The following is a 23,155-nucleotide window of genomic DNA, read 5'->3' as shown; positions in this document are numbered from 1 at the left end:
TAGGTATTACAGACTCGGTCAGGGAGAGGTTGAAAATGTCAGTGAAGACACTTGCCAGTTGGTCCGCGCATGCTCTGAGTACATGTCCTGGTAATCCGTCTGGCCCCACGGCCTTGTGAATGTTGACCTGTTTAAAGATCTTGCTCACATCGGCTACGGAGAGCGTGATCACACAGTCGTCCGGAACAGCTGGTGCTCTCATGCATGCTTTAGTGTTGCTTGCTTCGAAGCGAGCATAAAAGGCATTTAGCTCATCTGGTAGGCTAGCGTCACTGGGCAGCTCGCGACTGGGTTTCCCTTTGTAGTCCGTAATAGTTTGCAAGCCCTGCCTCATCCGACGAGTGTCAGAGCCGGTGTAGTAGGATTCAATCTTAGTCCTGTATTGACGCTTTGCCTGTTTGATGGTTCGTCTGAGGGCATAGCGGGATTTCTTATAAGCGTCCGGATTAGTGTCCTGCTCTTTGAAAGCGGCAGCTCTAGCCTTTAGCTCGGTGCGTATGTTGCTTGTAATCCATGGCTTCTGGTTTGGATATGTACGAACGGTCATTGTGGGGACGACGTCGTCGATGTACTTATTGATGAAGCCGGTGACTGAGGTGGTATACTCCTCAATGCCACTGGATTAATCCTGGAACATATATCAGTCTGTGCTAGCAAAACAGTCCTGTAGCATAGCATCCACATCATCTGACCAGTTCCATATTGAGCGAGTCACTGGTACTTCCTGCTTTTGTTTTTGCTTGTAAGCAGGAATCAGGAGGGTAGAATTATGGTCAGATTTGCCAAATGGAGGGCGAGGGAGAGCTTTGTATGTGTCTCTGTGTGTGGAGTAAAGGTGGTCTAGAGTTTTTTTCCTCCTCTGGTTGCTTCCTCCTCTGAAATGAGGTAAAACGGATTTAAGTTTGCCTGCATTAAAGTCCCCGGCCACTAGGAGCCCCGCTTCTGGATGAGCATTTTCTTATGGATGAGCATGTTTGCTTATGGTGCCAGCATCGGTTTGTGGTGGTAAATAGATGGCTACGAATAATATAGATGAAATCTCTCTTGGTAGATAATGTGGTCTACAGCTTATCATGAGGTACTCTACCTCAGGCAAGTAATACCTCAAGACTTCTTTAATATTAGACATCGCGCACCAAATAGACACCCCCACCCCTTGTCTTACCAGATGTAGCTACTCTGTCCTGCCGATGCACGGAAAACCCAGCCAGCTCTATATTATCCGCGTCGTCGTTCAGCCACGACTCGGTGAAACATAAGATATTACAATTGTTAATGTCCCGTTGGTAGGATAATCTCTAATGGAGATGATCCAGTTTATTGGCCAATAGAACTGATGGTAGAAGCAGGTTCCCCACTCGCAGACGAATTCTCACAAGGCACCCCGCTCTCCGCCCCCTATATTTCCGTCTTTTCTTCATGCAAATTATGGGTATTTGGGCCTGGTCTTGGGGAAGCAGTATATCCTTAGCGTCAGACTCAATAAAGAAAAAATCTTCGTCCAGTTCGAGGTGAGTAATCGCTCTTCTGATATCCAGAAGCTCTTTTCGGTCATAAGAGACGGTAGCAGCAACATTATGTACAAAATAAGTTACAAACAATACGAAAAAACTAACAAAATAGCACAGTTGGTTAGGAGCCCGTAAAACGGCAGCCATCCCCTCCGGCGCCATTATCCATGATCTTTTACCTGGTGTTTTATCTTTATTGCCCGTGAATTAAAATGTGCAGCTAGATTCTCTCTCTGTGCTTTGGCTTCGGTCTTGTCTTGATTTAGCTGGAGGAAGTTGTGAGCCATCCAAGTATTTAAATCACTAATACAGTCTAATAATCTGTGGAGCTAAAATCCTCTGGTGACACAGAAATGTAAAGTTGTGTTTCGTCTGCGTAGCAATGAAAATCACTGCTGTGTTTTCTGATAACGCTGCCAATGGGTAACATATATAAACTGAACAGTACCAGACCCAAAATCAAACCTTGTGGAACGCCACATGTGATTTGTATTTTCTCTGAGTTATGTTCATCAAGGGTGACAAAAAACTCTCAACCGTTTAAATAGGTCCTAAACCAATTTAGAACTGGACCGGAGATGCCAACCCACCTCTTCAGTCTGTCCAGAAGGACATCATGGTCAACAGTGTCGAACGCAGCTCTTAAATCTAAGAGTACAAGGACAGAGAGCTGTTTAGCATCTCTGTTGGCTCCAAGATAATAATAATATGCCATTTAGCAGACGCTTTTATCCAAAGTGACTTACAGTCATGTGTGCATACATTTTTACGTATGGGTGGTCCGGGGATCGAACCCACTACCCTGGCGTTACAAGCGCCATGCTCTACCAATTGAGCTACAGAGGACCTCAATAATCTACCACTTTAACTAAGCTGTCTCTGTGCTGTGATGGCCCTGAAAACCAGATTGGAATTTTTCTAAAATACAGTTGGCACTTAAAAAATAAGTTAGCTGTTTCAACACTATTTTCTCCAGAATTCTGCTTAAGAATGGAAGGTTGGAGATTGGCCGAAAATTGCTAAGATCTGAAGAATCTAGATTACTTTTATTTAGAAGTTTCACTGTAGCAGTTTTTAGTGCAGTGGGGAGTGCCTGTGAACAGGGAGTGTGTCACGACTTCGGCCGAGGTTGCCTCCCCTCCTTGTTCGGGCAGGCTTCGGTGTTCGTTGTCACCGGCTTACTAACTATTGGCACCCCAATCATCATCACAATTGTCTTGTCTTGTCAATCACACACACCTGGTTCCTATCCCCTAATTAGTCTGTATATAAGTGTTCCCACTGCCCCCTTGTCCTTGTGGGTGATTGTTCATTGTGAGAGTAGTGGAGCTCGGTGGAGCTACTCGTAACATTGTGTTGCCAGGGTAGATTTTCCCCTGTGCCTATGTATTGTTGGATATCTGTTACAGTGTATTTGCCAGGGATGATAGTTTCCCCTGTGCCTGTTTTGTTGATCGCTATTTGAGCGCATTTGTGTGTCTACGAAGGAATAAACTCTGTATTCGGTGATTACCCTCCTGCGCCTGACTCCTTTCCATCACACTCATCACAGAGTGATTAACAATAGCTTGCACTTCTTCAGATATGCTATTAAAAACTGTTTTGAAGAAGGTGGTGGGGATAGGATCGAGAAGGCAGGTAGAAGGCTTAAGATGTGATATAAATTTCCTGAGCATGCCTGTGTCAAAGAGGGAGGAATCCCTCCTTCCTCCCCAAAGTTTGTATTTTGGTTTAAATTTCCCTTCATCCGGTGTGAAGGATCTTTTTCATATCGTCTGGCTAATGGAAACACCTGTAGGGGGGCTGGGTGACAAGGAAGAAGAGGGTAGAGAGAGAACTTTAATTATAGATAATGGTAGGAAGTGAAAGGGTACATGTTCTTCTATTGAAGAAATACTCTGTAGCAGTGAAGCACTGGAGCATTGAGCCATGTCTAAGCCAAGAATACTATTCCAAGAACATTTGTCTGAAAATCAATAGGCGTGGATACTATGTGGAAGAACAAGATAGGAATAGTGCACTTGTACTTGAGCTCTAGGATATGTGTGTGTGCTGATGAAAGCTAGACTGAACAGACTGTGAATGTGCAGTGCCTGTGATAAGGTTGTCTGTTAGTGTGAGTGTGTAGCTCCCACACGTCGACAGAGAGGTGTGAGGTTTCGCACATTGGATACACGTAAAATAAGAAATACATCTTCTGCTCGCCTGCATTTCCTTCCTCCTCTAGACGGGATGTGACCGACTGCTCTGATTTCCTCCTCTCTGCCTCCATAATCAAATCAGCAAACACTTCACACTGTTCCTCTCTCTGCATAGCAACAAGGATCCCACAGGGATCATATAGCCTTCACATTAAAATATATGGATAGAAGTGGCTGCTAAGTGGCATACATGTTATGTGACTCCTCCAGTCGGCATAAAACATATTAACTATGCAGTATTTGTCCTATGTACATGTCTAGTGACGGATATTCTAGCCTACAGTAGATGTTGGCTTGGTGCTAATAGGTGGCCTTAGGGCCTCCCGAGTGGCGCAGCGGTCTAAGGCACTGCATCGTAGTGCTAGAGGCGTCACTACAGACCCGGGTTCGATCCCGGGCTGTATCACAACCGACCGTGATCGGGAGTCCCATAGGGCGGCGCACAATTGGCCCAGCGTCGTCCGGGTTAGGGGAGGGTTTGGCCGGGGGGGCTTTACTTGGCTCATCGCGCACTAGCGACTCCTTGTAGCGGGCCGGACGCCTGCAGACTGACCTCGGTCACCAGGTGAACGGGGTTTCCTCTGACACATTGGTGCGGGTGGGTGTTAAGAAGAAGCGGTTTGGCGGGTCATGTTTCGGAGGACGCATGACTCGACCTTTGCCTCCCGAGCCCGTTGGGGAGTTGCAGCGAAGAGACAAGATCAAAATTGGGGAGAAAAAGAGGGTAAAATACCACGAAAAAGTTACAATAAAAATAGGTGGCCTTAGCGAAGAGCTGGAGCTTATTTAGGAAGGTGAAACATTACAGGGTAATCAGATATAAATATATCACGTCACAGACAATATGTAATCGTGTTAGCCAGTACATTACTATCTGTGACATTCTGTACGTTTCACCTCCCTGAACACGCTCCTGTGTCAATGGTTTAAAGTAGGAAGAAGGCCAGATGTCAAAGGATGTAAATCTGTCCAACCCCATAATCTGGAACAGTCCTTGCTATTCGGGATCCGTGGGACGCCCCAACTCTGACATAACCATTGAAGTTGAAATGTTAAATGGTTATGGGAATTGACACCCGTGTAGCTCAGTTGGTAGAGCATGGCGTTTGCAACGGCAGGGTTGTGGGTTCGACTCCCACGGGGGGCCAGAATGAAAAAAAAAAAAAATGCACTCACTAACTGTAAGTTGCTCTGGATAAGAGCGTCTGCTAAATGACTAAAATGTAAATGTTATGGAAGGGGTTAGGTTTAGGGAAGGGACATCCCAAGGATCCAAGATGGCACTAAGCAATCTGGAACACACTTTGGGAACAAAATAGGTCAAATGAACCCTGTATAAGGAAATCAATTGGTGGATGAGAAGAGACGTCGCCAATCCTACTGCCAAACTTAGAGAATCAAGGTCACGGAAAAAGACTGGTCACAAACCCACCACTACTACTGTGCACACCACACACACACAATCCCTGAGGACTCGTTGACACTGATCTGGATGGGTCTACTGGTCTCCTGCCAACTTCATGTGGCACCACTTGTCACGGCTTAAGTAAGCTCTACTACCCTGCTGACCCCATCCACACCTGCTGCTGAACAGCAAACTGATGGGATAGACAACAGAAAGCTTGTAATGGGATAGACAACATTTAGTCATCAGTGATCGGCTTTGACATGTTCTTTGTTCTTTTACAGCTAAGTTTGTTTAACTAAGGGTTAAAAGGTACACCATTTATTTGACTGTACAAAGAGCCATTCATCTACTGTTTCAGTAGAAAGGATAAAATACCTCTAACCGGAGACGGGATCAAGATCTCAATTAGCTAATGTCATCTAACGTGATTGGATGGGGAGATTTACAGAGACAGATAGGAAGTGTGTGTGTGTGTGTGTGTGCATGTGTGTGTGTACGCATCTCATATTTTACTACTGAACTGAGGACCTCGGTTTAACCTCTCATTCATAAAACGGGTAACGTATAAAGAACTTTCCTCGTTTTTCCTCTCAGATCTCTGAGGTGTTGGGTTTATCATTTAGTAAAGGGAAAGTGTTCCTCTTTGACCCTGATCCAAATTCCCCACCACTTCCACTACCAGTCATGTTGTGACTTGGTGGACTTCCTTAGGGCCTTGTAAAGCTGGAGGTGTCTTGCTACTGGCGACTGGGCTGTATTTCCTGAGATGAACGAGCTCCCCATGTTTCACTATCATGAATAATGTAGTAATAAGCAGCTGTTAATGTGTTTAAGGGGCGTTTAAAGGGTTTTGTAGGTGTTAAGGGGTTTGTAGGATGTTAGCTGGCACAGAGGAGGCCAGTGTGGATGATAATATAAACACAGGACAGATTGTTTACCTCCTGTCCGGTCCTAATATCTTATGTATACCTGGCCTATTTACACTGGCTTAAATCCATCTACCTCTCTAACTATCCCTCTCTCTCTCTGTCTCTCTCACAATCTATCCCTCTCGCTCTCGCTCTCAATCTATCACTCTCTCCTCTCTCTCTCTCTGTCTCTCTCACAATCTATCTCTCTCTCCGTCTCTCCTGCTCTCTCTCTCTCTCTGTCTCTCTGTCTCTCTGTCTCTCTGTCTCTCTGTCTCTCTGTCTCTCTGTCTCTCTGTCTCTCTGTCTCTCTGTCTCTCTGTCTCTCTGTCTCTCTGTCTCTCCGTCTCTCTCTCTCTCTCTCTCTCTCTCCGTCTCTCTCTCTCTCTCTCTCTCTCTCTCTCTCTCTCTCTCTCTCTCTCTCTCTCTCTCTCTCTCTCTCTCTCTCTCTCTCTCTCTCTCTCTCTCTCTCTCTCTCTCTCTCTCTCTCTCTCTCTCTCTCTCTCTCTCTCTCTCTCTCTCTCTCTCTCTCTCTCTCTCTCTCTCTCTCTCTCTCTCTCTCTCTCTCTCTCTCTCTCTCATCCTGCTGCATAGCCATGACTGCCAGAGGTGAGCCTATTCAGAAATGTTCCATTCGCACAAAAAGCTTATTTCTCTCAAATGTTGGGCACAAATGTGTTTACATCCCTGTTAGTGAGCATTTCTCCTTTACCAAGATAATCCATCCACCTGACAAGTGTGGCATCTCAATAATCTAATTAAACAGTATGATCATTACACAGCTGCAGCTTGTGCTGGGGACAGTAAAAGGCCACTCTAAAATGTGCAGTTTTGTCACACAACACAATGCCACAGATGTCTCAAGTTTTGAAGGAGCGTGCAATTGGCATGCTGACTGCAGGAATGTCCACCAGAGCTGTTGCCAGATAATTTTATGTTAATTTCTCTACCATAAGCCGCCTCCAATGTCGTTTTAGAGAATTTGGCAGTACGTCCAACCAGCCTCACTACCGCAGACCACGTGTAACCACGCCAGCCCAATACCTCCACAACCGGCTTCTTCACCTGCGGGATCGTCTGAGACCAGCCACCGGACAGCTGATGAAACTGTGGGTTTGCACAACCGAAAAATGTCTGCACAAATTGTCATTAACTGTCTCAGGGAATCTCATCTGCATGTTCGTCGTCCTCACCAGGGTGTTGACCCGACTGCAGTTCGGCATCGTAACCGACTTCAGTGGACAAATGCTCACCTTCGATGGCCACTGGCACACTGGAGAAGTGTGCTCTTCACGGATGAATCCCGGTTTCAACTGTACCGGGCAGATGGCAGATGTGTGGGCAAGTGGTTTGCTGATGTCAACGTTGTGAACAGAGTGTCCAATGGTGGTGGTGGGGTTATGGTATGGGCAGGCATAAGCTACGGACAACGAACACAATTGCATTTTATCGATGACAATTTGAATGCACAGAGATACCGTGATGAGATCCTGAGGCCCATTGTCGTGCCATTCATCCACAGCCATCACCTCATGTTTCAGCATGATAATGCACAGCCCCATGTCGTAAGGATATGTATACAATTCCTGGAAGCTGAAAATGTCCCAGTTCTTCCATGGCCTGCATTCTATCCCCATTGAGCATGTTTGGAATGCTCTGGATTGACATATACGACAGCGTGTTCCAGTTCCCGCCAATATCCAGCCACTTCACACAGCCATTGAAGAAGAGTGGGACAACATTCCACAGGCCACAATCAACAGCCTGATCAACTCTATGCAAAGGAAATGTGTCCCGCTGCATGAGGTAAATGGTGGTCAGACCAGATACTGACTGGTTATCTTATCCACGCCCCTACCTTTTTTTAAGGTATCTGTGACCAACAGATGCATATCTGTATTCCCAGTCATGTGAAATCCATAGATTAGGGCCTAATGAATTTATTTCAATTAACTGATTTCCTTATATGAACTGTAACTTGTTGCATTCATATTTTTGTTCAGTATATATCACACAACACACATTCCTCTGGCCAATAAACTATATACTGTGTGTGTGTGTGTGTGTGTGTGTGTGTGTGTGTGTGTGTGTGTGTGTGTGTGTGTGTGTGTGTGTGTGTGTGTGTGTGTGTGTGTGTGTGTGTGTGTGTGTGTGTGGGCGGGCGTGCGTCCATGTGTGTGTGTGTGTGTGTGTGTGTGTGTGTGTGTGTGTGTGTGTGTTTGTGCTAACGCTGGTACCACAGAGCTACCGCAGGCACTTCTGCAGTCTCCTCTCCACCTACTGTAGCAGACTCTTCCTGCCCCCATCTACACCCTCTTAAGATGACTCATCCATTAGAGACATCATATCATTGCCTCTCAGCCTGGTGTGTGCACCATGCGCAGGGAAAAGATACGATGCATTAGAGAGCAGTGGGTTTGTGTACAGAACTACAGGGCTCAGCTCTATGATCATGTGTCAAAGCAGGGTTAGCTAGCTAGCCTCTGAGAGTACAGTACAATGAGAGGAGGGCTAGCTAGCTACCTAGCCTCTAAGGAGAACAGGCAGGAGGTGAGCGCTAGCTAGCCTCTCAAAGCTAGCTAGCTAGCCTGTGTGATCAGAACACAGAGAGAGGATTGCCAGCTAGCTACCTATAGCTATCTTTTAGAGCACAGAGTGAGGAGCACTACCTAGCTAGCTAGCCGCTGAAAGGAGAACATAGTGAGCGGAGACAGATTGCTCAGGTGTTGGTTTGAAACAGTTTCCCTAGCTAAGCTTTGTGATTAGCGGAATCCCGCAGCACGTTTCAGCTCAGCTAACCAGCCCCTGGAGGGAACGTGAGTAGCCAGGACGGAACCGATTTGTCCCAGGGACCTTTAGGAAGGGATGGTTCCTACCTTACTAAGCATGGTAAGCTGGTTAGCGGCATTACAGTGGACCACAGATTTACAGTAGGAGAACAGTCACGGCTGTCCTGTCCAACACAGGGACACACAGGAAGGAGTCCATTAACAGTCAACGTATTGGCTGTTTTACAGTTTGTGTGCTTGTTGGATTATTCAGAAGAAGCGTACACAGTGTAAGGTACTAAACATGTCACAAGGAAAGTAAATAAACTGCACAGTTGTATGCTCATGTTGTTTATTGCTGTATGTTATTACAGTGCATATAACAGTGTGCAGGTTTTTATCTTTTCCTTCAACATGTTCATTTGCAGGTCTTCATCACCGTGACCCCACCTCTGTAATTGCTACAGCTTGTAATTACCCAGTTGCCATTGCAGGCTGACAGGTACCGTGCAATGGGCGACTGATGGGCTTGTTGTGTTAAACTGGCCCTGACCCGGCCCCCTGTCACACATACACAGTGGCCACAACCAGCAGTAACAGCAGGATCAAACCAACTCCATGTAATTACTCAGCCTCCCCGTGTCCAGGGCCTGTAGGTGTACTGGTGACAGCTCCACACACACAACAACCACCTACTACCAGTGCGCGCACACACACACACACACACACAGAGTAATGAGGCGTGCCGCTAGCGCATGCACCGCACTACACACTGAGATTGGAAAGGATGGGATGGCGGTGTGTGTGTTAGGTTTGTGTGTGTGTGTTAAGTTTGTGCGTGTATGGGTGCAAGTGTGTCTTTGAATCTCTCTCTCTCTCTCTCTCTCTCTGTAGGCCTATGTGTGTGTGTGTGTCTTAGAGAGAAAGCGGTAGACTGGAGGTGTGTGTAAGTCGAATCTCACTGTCACACTGTCTCTCTCCTTTTGTCTACCAGTGTGAATATTCAAAGCTACTGATTAGGAATTCTTCCTCGGTTGTCAGGAGGGAAAGAGAAATTAAAGCATGCATACGGCGATGCCAGAGGAGCAGACGGCTACAATTAGAAAGCAGAAGGACTCTCAGCTTTGAAAGAGAGAGAACGAGTGACTGAGACAGAGGAAAGAGGACACAAAGACTAAAGCTGTTGAGTTTAGAGGAGGGTCTGGATGCCTAATTGTCTGTGAATGTGCGTGCGTGCATGTGTGTGTGTGCGTGTCTCAGTCCATCCTCCACCTGGGGCGAGCAGCCATGCTAGAACTGAACAGCTGGACTCTTCTGCTAAACCCGCCAAAATAATAGCAATCCTAGGGAGAACACAAGTGAGGGGCTGTGTCCTAAATTACACCATATTCACTATATAGTGCACTAACAGTAGTGCACTAGATAGGGAATAGGGTGCCATTGGGGACAAATCCCCATTTCATCCCCCTCCATCTACGCCCTGATAGCATAATGCTCTTCCAGCTCTTCAGCACAATGCAATCTGATGTTTGAGTGTAATTGTGAACAACAAACGGCTTTAATCATTTGTGAACGTGCCTATGTTTTCTTTTGAGAGCTACGTGCTTCCCGTTAATGGCAGGCTGCTTCACATCAGACAATGGTACACAAGGATGGGTCGAGAGCTCTCCAGAAGGCTTTCTGTAGACATGTAAACATACACACGCATGCGCGCATGCACGCACATACACACATACGAACAGGCTACTAGCCAAGTGGAAATGCTTGAATTAAGTACTTGACACTTGGCCTGTAGAAGCCGCAGCATCCCGGCCCTCCTTTCTTAGCGATGCCCTCACGAGACCCCTCCTAGCTCAGAGGTCAGAGGTCAGGCCTCAGAGAGAGGGCTGTGTGTGTGTATGTGCGTGTGTATGTGTGTGTGCCCATGCATGTGCGTTTGTGCATCTGTGCATGTGTGTGTGGGTGGGGGTAAGCAATAGGCAGTTGTTCCATTGGAGGTGGAAGAGGAGGAGGAGGAGGAGGAGGAGGAGGAGGAGGAACAAAGGACTGAGAGGTAAAAGGGCTTCCATTGTGTTTCTCTGTGGACAGAAGACAGTACAGCATCTGTCACAGAAGCCTTAGCCCTGCCACACTGGGGACAATAGAACGACTAAGTGTCCATCTCTGAGGATGTAGTGGTGATGGCCTGTGGGTGTGGTTGTAGGCAGACTCTTTGTAGGATTGAATAGAATAGCCTCCATTTACTGCGGTCTTTCTAAAGCCCCATTGCAGAGCAGACAGCTAGGGGACTACCCTGTCAATTACTACCAGGAGTGCATCACAATTTCATGGATTTGAAAGGAAATGACAGGTATATAGAAACTTCCTCTAGCCCTTGCCATCACCAATCAAATGCTTTATACATTTGTGGGGAGTAGTGAACGAGCGTACACTTCAGGAAGAAGGACAGATTGTTGGGACGCACCCCAGGCATGTGCAAAACAGGAAGTAGGAAGAAATGTCCTAAAAGAACAGCAGGTTCTTCGTGGTTCATAACAATGGAGTGATAGACCCCAAAGGCATGGCTAAGACAAACATGGAAACACAAGGCTAGAAAGATTCACTGTACTACTAACTAATTTAACAGATGATAAGCACTTGCAGAGAGAGTGTTTGTTTCATATTGGTGTCAAATTGTTTGCTTTTGTAGCTTGGATGCAAATAGGTGAAATAAATTCTCAAAGTCTCTCAGCGCATTCACACACTCATTGCGATTTTTCCATCTCCCTTGATGCCTTCCCTCTCCATGCGATGCCTGGAATGCCAGGAATACTGCACACAGGAGAACCTCCTTCTTCCCCCTTTCCTCCTTCCTTTAACATATCATCCCTATGAATATCTTCCTCCTCTGGGAAATATAGGCATCCTCCCCTCTCCCCTCCCCTCCCCAAAACATCTCTCCTCCATGTAGCTCTGCAGCACATAGATACTGTACATCTATGTACTGTCATTGACAGAAAAATCACTGAGGAATATGTATTTCTCGCAACCCAACCCCTTTCTTTACAAATCAGGTTTGGTCCAGATGAGCCTCCAATCCATAGTCTACCATCACAATCTTACCTGTGTTCCTAGCGAGCATCCCCTGTTCCTAGCGAGCATCCCCTGTTCCTAGCGAGCATCCCCTGTTCCTAGCGAGCATCCCCAAACTGCTAGCTAGATAGAGGAGACGCACACACACCACCAGACAGATGTGCTGAGGTTGGAGAAAACAGTGTTATTGTGTTGGATGTCAGGGGCAGAACAGGCCGCCAAGAGACCCCCGAGACCTCATCAACATGCCACGTCAATGCAGATCTCTCAACATGGTCTCCAAAACAATAACACACTGTAGACTGCTACAATACAGCAATAGAAAAACCTCCCCCATTGAAATCTGTCGCATTTCTGAATACTGCCACATCCATCCACACTAGCAAGCAAAACTAGCACCACAATGCAGACTGTTAGGGTACTGTGGAAGTTGCAGATCTCTCTAACAGTAACACACTGTACACTGAAATAATACAAGCCAATTAGAAAAAAATGCAGTGCATTTCAGCATTGTGACACAATTAATTAAAAACAGAGAGAGGGGGGGGAGATGTGGAGGGGAGAGGGATGGAGATAGAGAGAAAGCCAGAGAGAGAGAGAGAGAGAGAGAGAGAGAGAGAGAGAGACATCTTCTGGTGAGACAGCAGTCTAATAGGACATTGATCTTTCCCAGCGTGTCCCAGGGACCCATCCTGTTCCACAGGGTCAGCATACAAGCATTCATCCATCCCATCCCTCCCCTTCCCCCATCACCCTCTTATCTCCCCCTTCCCCTTCTCTCCTTCCCCCTTCTCTTCCCATCCAACATGTTGGGCGATTAGGCCTGGCTTGCAGTGGGTGTTCCACTTCATCCCAAAAGTGTTCGATGGGGTTGAGGTCAGGGCTCTGTGCAGGCAAGTCAAGTTCTTCGACACCGATCTCAACAAATCATTTCTGTATGGACCTTGCTTTGTGTACAGGGGCATTGTCATGCTGAAACAGGAAAGGGCCTTCCCCAGACTGTTGCCACAAAGTTGGACGCACAGAATGATCAAGAATGTCATTATATTTTGTAGCGTTAAGATTTCCTTTCACTGGAACTAAGGGAAACCACGAAAAACAGCCCCAGACCATTATTCCTCCTCCACCAAACTGTACAGTTGGCACTATGCATTGGGACAGATTCGTCCATCGCTTGGCATTGCGCATGTTGCTTCCAGAGGCAATTTGGAACTCGGTAGTGAGTGTTGCAACCGAGGACAGACTTCAGCACTTGGCAGTCCCGTTCTGTGAGCTTGTGTGGCCTACTACTTCACGGCTGAGCCGTTGTTGCTCCTAGACGTTTCCACTTCACAATAACAGCACTTACAGTTGACCAGGGCAGCTCCAGCAGGGCAGAAATTTGACAAACTGACTTGTTGGAAAGGTGCCATCTATGACGGTGCCACGTTGAAAATCACTGAGCTCTTCAGTAAGGCCATTCTACTGCCAATGTTTGTCTATGGAGATTGCTTGGCTGTGCTCGATTTTATACACCTGTCAGCAATGGGTGTGGCTGAAATAGCCGAATCCACTTAATTGAAGGCGTGTCCACATACTTTTGTATATATAGTGTACCTTATGACACAGAGCCAGTAAATGATGTATCTGCAATTATACAACTGCTCATATGTAGCCTAATAAAAATGTATGAACATGTATTGGTCAACAACATCATTCTAACGTGCAGCGCACTCGTTTGCAATATGCAGGTTCCCAGTTCACACACATGTTCATAAGGGAACCTATGCACACAGCGTCAGTGTCCACCACCACACCGGTAATGCAACTCGTCAACTGCATGTGTCGGAATGTGATAAATGTGTCCAATAACGGTTTGTAGCGGTTGAAGCAGTACCAGCTGCCACTGTGAGCCTTGTAAATGGGGGTGAATGGGCATAAGAACAGCTCCACAAACCTCTAGTCCTCTACTCCTCCTCCCCTCAGCAACAGCCAGAGAAGGCTAGGGATTCACCTCAGGGACTGCAGTAAATATGTTCATATACTACGATGTGGCAAAAGGACTCCAGTGCCTTAACCCTCTGACACATGCAGCCTTTTCTATTTTCTCAGTATTCCGCAAACAGCAGCTGTGAATCCAACTTAAGGGAGTAGTACTTTTGTTTATTTTCATTCTAAAAACATGCCCAATTATTCTCAAATGCTCTTGATTCCATGGTCAGAGTCTAAACTGTATCCCCCAAAGCCGTAAGCAAAACAATAAAGAAAACATAGGCTACAAAAATACAAAGCTTTGTGCACTACTTTTGACCAGGGCTATTTGGGACTCAGACAAGCAGATTGATAGGTACAGGTAGGTACCAGCAGTACAGTTACAGTGGGGAGAACAAGTATTTGATACACTGCCGATTTTGCAGGTTTTCCTACTTACAAAGCATGTAGAGGTCTGTAATTTTTATCATCGGTACACTTCAACTGTGAGAGACGGAATCTAAAACAAAAATCCAGAAAATCACATTGTATGATTTTTAAGTAATTAATTTGCATTTTATTGCATGACATAAGTATTTGATCACCTACCAACCAGTAAGAATTCCGGCTCTCACAGACCTGTTAGTTTTTCTTTAAGAAGCCCTCCTGTTCTCCACTCATTACCTGTATTAACTGCACCTGTTTGAAATCGTTACCTGTATAAAAGACACCCGTCCACACACAACATCAAACAGACTCCAACCTCTCCACAATGGCCAAGACCAGAGAGCTGTGTAAGGACATCAGGGATAACATTGTAGACCTGCACAAGGCTGGGATGGGCTACAGGACAATAGGCAAGCAGCTTGGTGAGAAGGCAACAACTGTTGGCGCAATTATTAGAAAATGTAAGAAGTTCAAGATGATGGTCAATCACCCTCGGTCTGGGGCTCCATGCAAGATCTCACCTCGTGGGGCATCAATGATCATGAGGAAGGTGAGGGATCAGCCCAGAACTACACGGCAGGACCTGGTCAATGACCTGAAGAGAGCTGGGACCACAGTCTCAAAGAAAACCATTAGTAACACATTATGCCGTCATGGATTAAAATCCTGCAGCGCACGCAAGGTCCCCCTGCTCAAGCCAGCGCATGTCCAGGCCCGTCTGAAGTTTGCCAATGACCATCTGGATGATCCAGAGGAGGAATGGGAGAAGGTCATGTGGTCTGATGAGACAAAAATAGAGCTTTTTGGTCTAAACTCCACTCGCCGTGTTTGGAGGAAGAAGAAGGATGAGTACAACCCCAAGAACACCATCCCAACCGTGAAGCGTGGAGGTGGAAACATCATTCTTTGGGGATGCTTTTCTGCAAAGGGGACAGGACAACTGCACCGTATTGAGGGGAGGATGGATGGGGCCATGTATCGCGAGATCTTGGCCAACAACCTCCTTCCCTCAGTAAGAGCATTGAAGATGGGTCGTGGCTGGGTCTTCCAGCATGACAACGACCCGAAACACACAGCCAGGGCAACTAAGGAGTGGCTCCGTAAGAAGCATCTCAAGGTCCTGTAGTGGCCTAGCCAGTCTCCAGACCTGAACCCAATAGAAAATATTTGGAGGGAGCTGAAAGTCCGTATTGCCCAGCGACAGCCCCGAAACCTGAAGGATCTGGAGAAGGTCTTATGGAGGAGTGGGCCAAAATCCCTGCTGCAGTGTGTGCAAACCTGGTCAAGACCTACAGGAAACATATGATCTCTGTAATTGCAAACAAAGGTTTCTGTACCAAATATTAAGTTCTGCTTTTCTGATGTATCAAATACTTATGTCATGCAATAAAATGCAAATTAATTACTTAAAAATCATACAATGTGATTTTCTGGATTTTTGTTTTAGATTCCGTCTCTCACAGTTGAAGTGAACCCATGATAAAAATTACAGACCTCTACATGCTTTGTAAGTAGGAAAACCTGCAAAATTGGCAGTGTATCAAATACTTGTTCTCCCCACTGTATATAGTACAGTAAACAGTAACATTCTCAAGCCCTTCCACGATAAACAATCACCACTCTCAACAACATCAACAAACATCTTCAAATCAGTATTTCATAAAGAGATTCCAGTCTACCACTCAGGTGTAAGACAGACAGAGAGAGAGAGAGAGAGAGAGAGAGAGAGAGAGAGAGAGAGAGAGAGAGAGAGAGAGTAGTCTGCTGCATTGTACATCTAGTAACAGAGGATGATATCTTTCTCGGCACTCCCTCTATTTTCAGCGTGGTGAATGAATGAACAGCGCAGCAGTAATAGCTACTGTACCTGTTTGCCAGACGTAGACAGTTGGTTTGGTGTCGGCTGCAGTTTGTGCCTCCGTGGCTCCAGAGATCCAGAAGAGGACCAGTGCTAGCCTCCAGAGAGAGGGAAGTAACTCCCTCCACACACCCAGCGTCCCCTTCACTCCGCCGGGCAACCCCATGGCTCTCGCAGGGGGACCGCGGGGATAGTATCCACACAACAAAAGAAAACCAAATAGAAAAAGAGTGGAGAAGGCAACACACACAGAGTCAGAAACACACGCTGAGGAAGCGGTCAGGCGCGGCGGAGGAGAAGTGTACTCTACTCCGTTTGCTTTTGTCCCACTCTCACACGAGGGTTGTTCTGTCCGTTCCTCTAAGAAGAAGTCATCCTGGGTGAATGAATGGTTCTCCTCTCCTCTCTCTCTCTCTCTCTCTCTCTCTCTCTCTCTCTCTGTGGTGGCTAGGTCAGCGAGGGAGAACGAGGTCTGTCCGTAATGAAAACAGGGAACAATAGACCTCTAAGACGAGGCTGCTGGTGTTGCTGCGTCCTGTGTGTGCCGGGCTGATGCAGCACCTCCCTCTCTCTCTCTCCTTCTCTCTCTCGCGCTCTATCGCTCGCTCATTCACTTGCCCTCCCTCTCGCTCTGTGGCTCTTCCCTCTCTCTCCCTCTCTCTGTCTTGATCATACTTTCATACCCTTCTTTTTTTAGTTGGTGCTCCATGCTCCCATCTGTGGAGGCAGGCAGCTGGACAGAGGGGGTCGAGAGGGGTGTGTGTGTGTGTGTGTGTGTGTGTGTGTGTGTGTGTGTGTGTGTGTGTGTGTGTGTGTGTGAAGGAGGGAGGGAGGGAGGTAAGGGAATAGAATCCTGAAAAACAGTACAGAGTGAGGATAAAAAGCGTCTGAATGAGTCATAGTGAAATAAAACAATGAATTATTGATGTTAGCTGGGTTTGACCTTGTATGATATTCAAGCCAGAGACCCAACATTCTGAAGTGCACACACACACACACACAGGTACACGCACAACCACATACAGAAGTAGGATCTTAATTTGAGCCAGTTTTTATCAGCAGGAAAATAATCCTGCAGCAACCGAGAATGTGAATTATTTTTGTAGGGGTTGGTAAATTTTTCGTTAGGGCAATTAAAAAATCAGGTACACTACAAGTTTGCAAATTCCAAGCAACAAAAGAGTGATCAAATTAAGATCCTACATCTGAACACACACACGCACACACACTCCTGGTTTCCTTATTATCCACAGGAGAGGAGCAGATCACTCAATGAAACCAGACTATAAATGTGATTCCCAATAGAAGGAGGCTGGTAAATTAATCTGACAATATAACAGACATACTGTAACTGTCACTCATTCTACCCATAATGCAGATCACATAAAGACAGGAAAACATATCCAACATCATTATCATGATCTAAAACTACAGCACAATTTTAACAATAAATATGTTGGAATAAACAGGAAAACCTTTTCTTTTATCAGATTTACCCATGAATCCTTTTTATGTATATCCTCTACATAGATGGTCCTAGTCATCCACACCCTCTTTCGCCCAAGGGGCTCAAGACACCCTTCCCTCCCCCAATGGCCTTGACCACAACCCCTGCACCCTACTCCTCTGCTCCCCATTCCCCCTATCCACTCCCCCCTCCTCCCTCCTCCTCCTCCTTCCCAGCCTGCCATCCGATGTGGTAGTTTCACAGCCATTAGGTTAATAAAGGGGGATCTCACCCCCTGCTAGCTGTAACCAGGAAGCCCACGCCGCTCAACAAATTAGCCCAGCCAAAGCCAGAAGGACGCTATTCACCCGCTCTGCTCCCTAAGTGCTGCTTCACACACACACACACACACACACACACACACACACACACACACACACACACACATACACACACACGGACAAACACATGCACGCAGGGCTGCTTCACACACACAGAAACATACTGTGTCAAGCTTTGTGGGATTAATGACAACAAACAGCTGTCTGAATGATGACTTTAGTCATTTTATTTAGTTTAGAAACTAAGAAGTTCAGTTGTCCTCACCCCTCGTTCCCCTTCTGGCCTCACTCTCTCATGCCAATGACAGTCTTAAGCCGGACAGCAGCGCCAAGTGGTCACATGGACCACTTTGAGAAGGAATGGAGGGAGAGAGAGAGAGACAGAGAGAGAAAGCGAGAGAGAGAGAGTGAGGGAGGGAGGGGGATAGAGAGAGAGAGAGAGAGAGAGATAGAGAGATAGAGAGATAAAGTAGAGGGAAAATTGAGAGAGGGACAAAAAAGAGGGAGAGAGAGTGGGAGGAAGAGAGAGAGAGCTTACCAGAGGTTTAAAGGGTTTTGTGCAAAACCTTGATTAGAAGGAATCAGCTGGGTGGATTACAGCTTCAGCCGCTCTCGTTTAAAGCTCACAAACAGAGCCGGGCACTGAAACAGAGACAGACTGAGACGATACCAGACTCCCTGTGGCATAGCCATCACTAATATTGGCCGCCTCTGCAGTCCCAACAAATAAATTAACAGCTAAGCACTAAAAAGAGAAAGAGAAAGAGAGAGAGAGAGAGAGAGAGAGAGAGAGAGAGAGAGAGAGAGAGAGAGAGAGAGAGAGAGAGAGAGAGAGAGAGAGAGAGAGAGAGAGAGAGAGAGAGAGAGAGAGAGAGAGAGAGAGAAAGAGATAGAGAGAGAGGAGAGAGAGAGAGAGAGAGAGAGGAGAGAGAGAGAGAGAGAGAGAGAGCGAGAGAGGAAAGAGAGAGAGGAAAGAGAGGGAGAGGAAAGAGAGGGAGAGGAAAGAGAGGGGGAATAGATAGAGGCGGTGAAAAATAAAGTGAGGGAAGAATGACAGGGAGAGAGGGGGACATTGAAGAGGGGAGAGGTGTGAGGGGAGAGTGAGGGAGGGTTGGAGAGAATCAAAATTTGAAAGATAGCACTGTGAAATGAGAGGAAATCTAAGGAGAGGTGGGCGTAATGACTTCCAGTACAACACCACAAGCTCTCATCACAGAGCCACACACACACACACACAAACAAACAACAAAAGTACTTCTCTATGATCATAGCTGATTAGCCAGAGAGAGAGAGAGAAAGAGGGGGGAGAGAGAGGGGAGCGAGAGAGAGAGAGAAAGAGATAAATTATATATAGCCTACCATTGTATCATATAACTAATGCAAATTCAGTAGAACACAACACAATAAATTCATTGCCTCATTCAGTTCTCCTATAAGCTACATTCTGTAATTAGTGTCACAATGGGTTGAACATCATCATATAACACCATGCAACAAAGACCACCATGCAGACCACTCTACTATACACAGCTCAACGCTATGCGCGCATGCACGCACACACGCACACACACACACACACACACACTGAGAATCATTACAGCTTCCATTAAAGGAGCATCATCATAACAGGAAATTATAGATTACAGTTTTGTCAGGCGAGTTGGAGTGACGTGATTGTGAAAACATGTACCCAGATACAGTGGGGGAAAAAAGTATTTAGTCAGCCACCAATTGTGCAAGTTCTCCCACTTAAAAAGATGAGAGAGGCCTGTAATTTTCATCATAGGTACACGTCAACTATGACAGACAAAATGAGAAAAAAATTTCCAGAAAATCACATTGTAGGATTTTTAATGATTTTATTTGCAAATTATGGTGGAAAATAAGTATTTGGTCAATAACAAAAGTTTCTCAATACTTTGTTATATACCCTTTGTTGGCAATGACACAGGTCAAACGTTTTCTGTAAGTCTTCACAAGGTTTTCACACACTGTTGCTGGTATTTTGGCCCATTCCTCCATGCAGATCTCCTCTAGAGCAGTGATGTTTTGGGGCTGTCGCTGGGCAACACGGACTTTCAACTCCCTCCAAAGATTTTCTATGGGGTTGAGATCTGGAGACTGGCTAGGCCACTCCAGGACCTTGAAATGCTTCTTACGAAGCCACTCCTTCGTTGCCCGGGCGGTGTGTTTGGGATCATTGTCATGCTGAAAGACCCAGCCACGTTTCATCTTCAATGCCCTTGCTGATGGAAGGAGGTTTTCACTCAAAATCTCATGATACATGGCCCCATTCATTCTTTCCTTTACACAGATCAGTCGTCCTGGTCCCTTTGCAGAAAAACAGCCCCAAAGCATGATGTTTCCACCCCCATGCTTCACAGTAGGTATGGTGTTCTTTGGATGCAACTCAGCATTATTTGTCCTCCAAACACGACGAGTTGAGTTTTTACCAAAAAGTTATATTTTGGTTTCATCTGACCATATGACATTCTCCCAATCCTCTTCTGGATCATCCAAATGCACTCTAGCAAACTTCAGACGGGCCTGGACATGTACTGGCTTAAGCAGGGGGACATTTCTTGCACTGCAGGATTTGAGTCCCTGGTGGCGTAGTGTGTTACTGATGGTAGGCTTTGTTACTTTGGTCCCAGCTCTCTGCAGGTCATTCACTAGGTCCCCCCGTGTGGTTCTGGGATTTTTGCTCACCGTTCTTGTGATCATTTTGACCCCACGGGGTGAGATCTTGCGTGGAGCCCCAGATCGAGGGAGATTATCAGTGGTCTTGTATGTCTTCCATTTCCTAATAATTGCTCCCACAGTTGATTTCTTCAAACCAAGCTGCTTACCTATTGCAGATTCAGTCTTCCCAGCCTGGTGCAGGTCTACAATTTTGTTTCTGGTGTCCTTTGACAGCTCTTTGGTCTTGGCCATAGTGGAGTTTGGAGTGTGACTGTTTGAGGTTGTGGACAGGTGTCTTTTATACTGATAACAAGTTCAAACAGGTGCCATTAATACAGGTAACGAGTGGAGGACAGAGGAGCCTCTTAAAGAAGAAGTTACAGGTCTGTGAGAGCCAGAAATCTTGCTTGTTTGTAGGTGACCAAATACTTATTTTCCACCATAATTTGCAAATAAATTCATAAAAAATCCTACAATGTGATTTTCTGGATTTTTATTTCTCAATTTGTCTGTCATAGTTGACGTGTACCTATGATGAAAATTACAGGCCTCTCTCATCTTTTTAAGTGGGAGAACTTGCACAATTGGTGGCTGACTAAATACTTTTTTTCCCCACTGTATTACACGGGGATGGGAACATGGAGGAGGCTATTGCTGCCTCATGAACTGTATCAGTTCCACATAGAAAATAGAGATGAACTGTCTTATAGCTTAATTGGCTTTGTGCTATGATGGCCTAAGCCAATACAACAGAACATTATGGCCTTGCCTTCTTTTTCTCTGTTTTGTTTTCGTGTTGCAGAAAGCATGGCCTGGCTACTCAGAATTCCCAGAGTGCATTTCCAGAAGCGGCACTTTAGCATTTAGCGGTAACGTAACAGCTTGAGGGGGAGGGGGGAGGGGCAGAGGGCGGAGGGGGGACTCGACCAATCTGGCGGGAGAGGCCAGCCCAGTCGAGTTGATCCAATTGAAATATGCAAATTTTATCCAAGGGATGCATGGTGGTTAAAGAACAGGAACAGGAAGACAGTGAGGGAGAAAAACAAAAAGAGCAGCGTGACACCTTGCCTAATGTCATTAACTATTCACTATTGTTTCATCACATGCTCCAGAAATCAATTAAAGCATTTAGAGGAAGAGAGAGGACAAAATGAACGGAGTGATCTCTATTTTCAAGCCTTCAGGGGGGTTCACAGATCATCATATACTGCACATTAAAACATGGCACAAACACATTCAGTATCAAGAGGGTGATTTGTTCATACACTGCTCAAAAAAATTAAGGGAACACTTAAACAACACAATGTAACTCCAAGTCAATCACACTTCTGTGAAATCAAACTGTCCACTTAGGAAGCAACACTGATTGACAATAAATGTCACATGCTGTTGTGCAAATGGAATAGACAACAGGTGGAAATTATAGGCAATTAGCAAGACACCCCCCAATAAAGGACTGGTTTTGCAGGTGGTGACCACAGACCACTTCTCAGTTCCTATGCTTCCTGGCTGATGTTTTGGTCACTTTTGAATGCTGGCAGTGCTTTCACTCTAGTGGTAGCATGAGACGGAGTCTACAACCCACACAAGTGGCTCAGGTAGTGCAGCTCATCCAGGATGGCACATCAATGCGAGCTGTGGCAAGAAGGTTTGCTGTGTCTGTCAGCGTAGTGTCCAGAGCATGAAGGCGCTACCAGGAGACAGGCCAGTACATCAGGAGACGTGGAGAAGGCCGTAGGAGGGCAACAACCCAGCAGCAGGACCGATACCTCCACCTTTGTGCAAGGAGGAGCAGGAGGAGCACTGCCAGAGCCCTGCAAAATGACCTCCAGCAGGCCACAAATGTGCATGTGTCTGCTCAAATGGTCAGAAACAGACTCCATGAGGGTGGTATGAGGGCCCGACGTCCACAGGTGGGGGTTGTGCTTACAGCCCAACACCGTGCAGGACGTTTGGCATTTGCCAGAGAACACCAAGATTGGCAAATTTGCCACTGGCGCCCTGTGCTCTTCACAGATGAAAGCAGGTTCACACTGAGCACATGTGACAGATGTGACAGTCTGGAGACGCCGTGGAGAACGTTCTGCTGCCTGCAACATCCTCCAGCATGACCGGTTTGGCGGTGGGTCAGTCATGGTGTGGGGTGGCATTTCTTTGGGGGGCTGCACAGCCCTCCATTTGTTCACAAGAGGTAGCCTGACTGTCATTAGGTACCGAGATGAGATCCTCAGACCCCTTGTGAGACCATATGCTGGTGCGGTTGGCCCTGGGTTCCTCCTAATGCAAGAAAATGCTAGACCTCATGTGGCTGGAGTGTGTCAGCAGTTCCTGCAAGAGGAAGGCATTGATGCTATGGACTGGCCCGTCCCGTTCCCCAGACCTGAATCCAATTGAGCACATCTGGGACATCATGTCTCGCTCCATCCACCAACGCCACGTTGCACCACAGACTGTCCAGGAGTTGGCGGATGCTTTAGTCCAGGTCTGGGAGGAGATCCCTCAGGAGACCATCCGCCACCTCATCAGGAGCATGCCCAGGCGTTGTAGGGAGGTCATACAGGC

The 23,155-nt window shown here is 46.4% G+C and overlaps 1 protein-coding gene across 1 annotated transcript in view; it reads right to left on the bottom strand.

Moving 5' to 3' along the window:
* LOC311132194 (thrombospondin type-1 domain-containing protein 7A-like) overlaps window positions 1-16,289 on the bottom strand; it is a gene marked incomplete at both ends in the record, with an annotated part of 209,378 nt that extends 193,089 nt beyond the window's left edge. Inside the window, 1 exon segment of the mRNA XM_084165414.1 lies at window positions 16,133-16,289. Within this exon segment, the coding sequence (XP_084021540.1) occupies window positions 16,133-16,289 (157 nt within the window).
* Between the last annotated feature and the right edge of the window lie 6,866 nt (window positions 16,290-23,155).

The sequence above is a fragment of the Coregonus lavaretus genome (genome assembly GCF_964263955.1).
Source record: "Coregonus lavaretus genome assembly, chromosome: 7".
NCBI lineage: Eukaryota > Metazoa > Chordata > Actinopteri > Salmoniformes > Salmonidae > Coregonus > Coregonus lavaretus.
The sequence above is the reverse complement of the archived record's forward strand: the minus strand, read 5'-3'. Positions and strand labels throughout refer to the sequence as shown.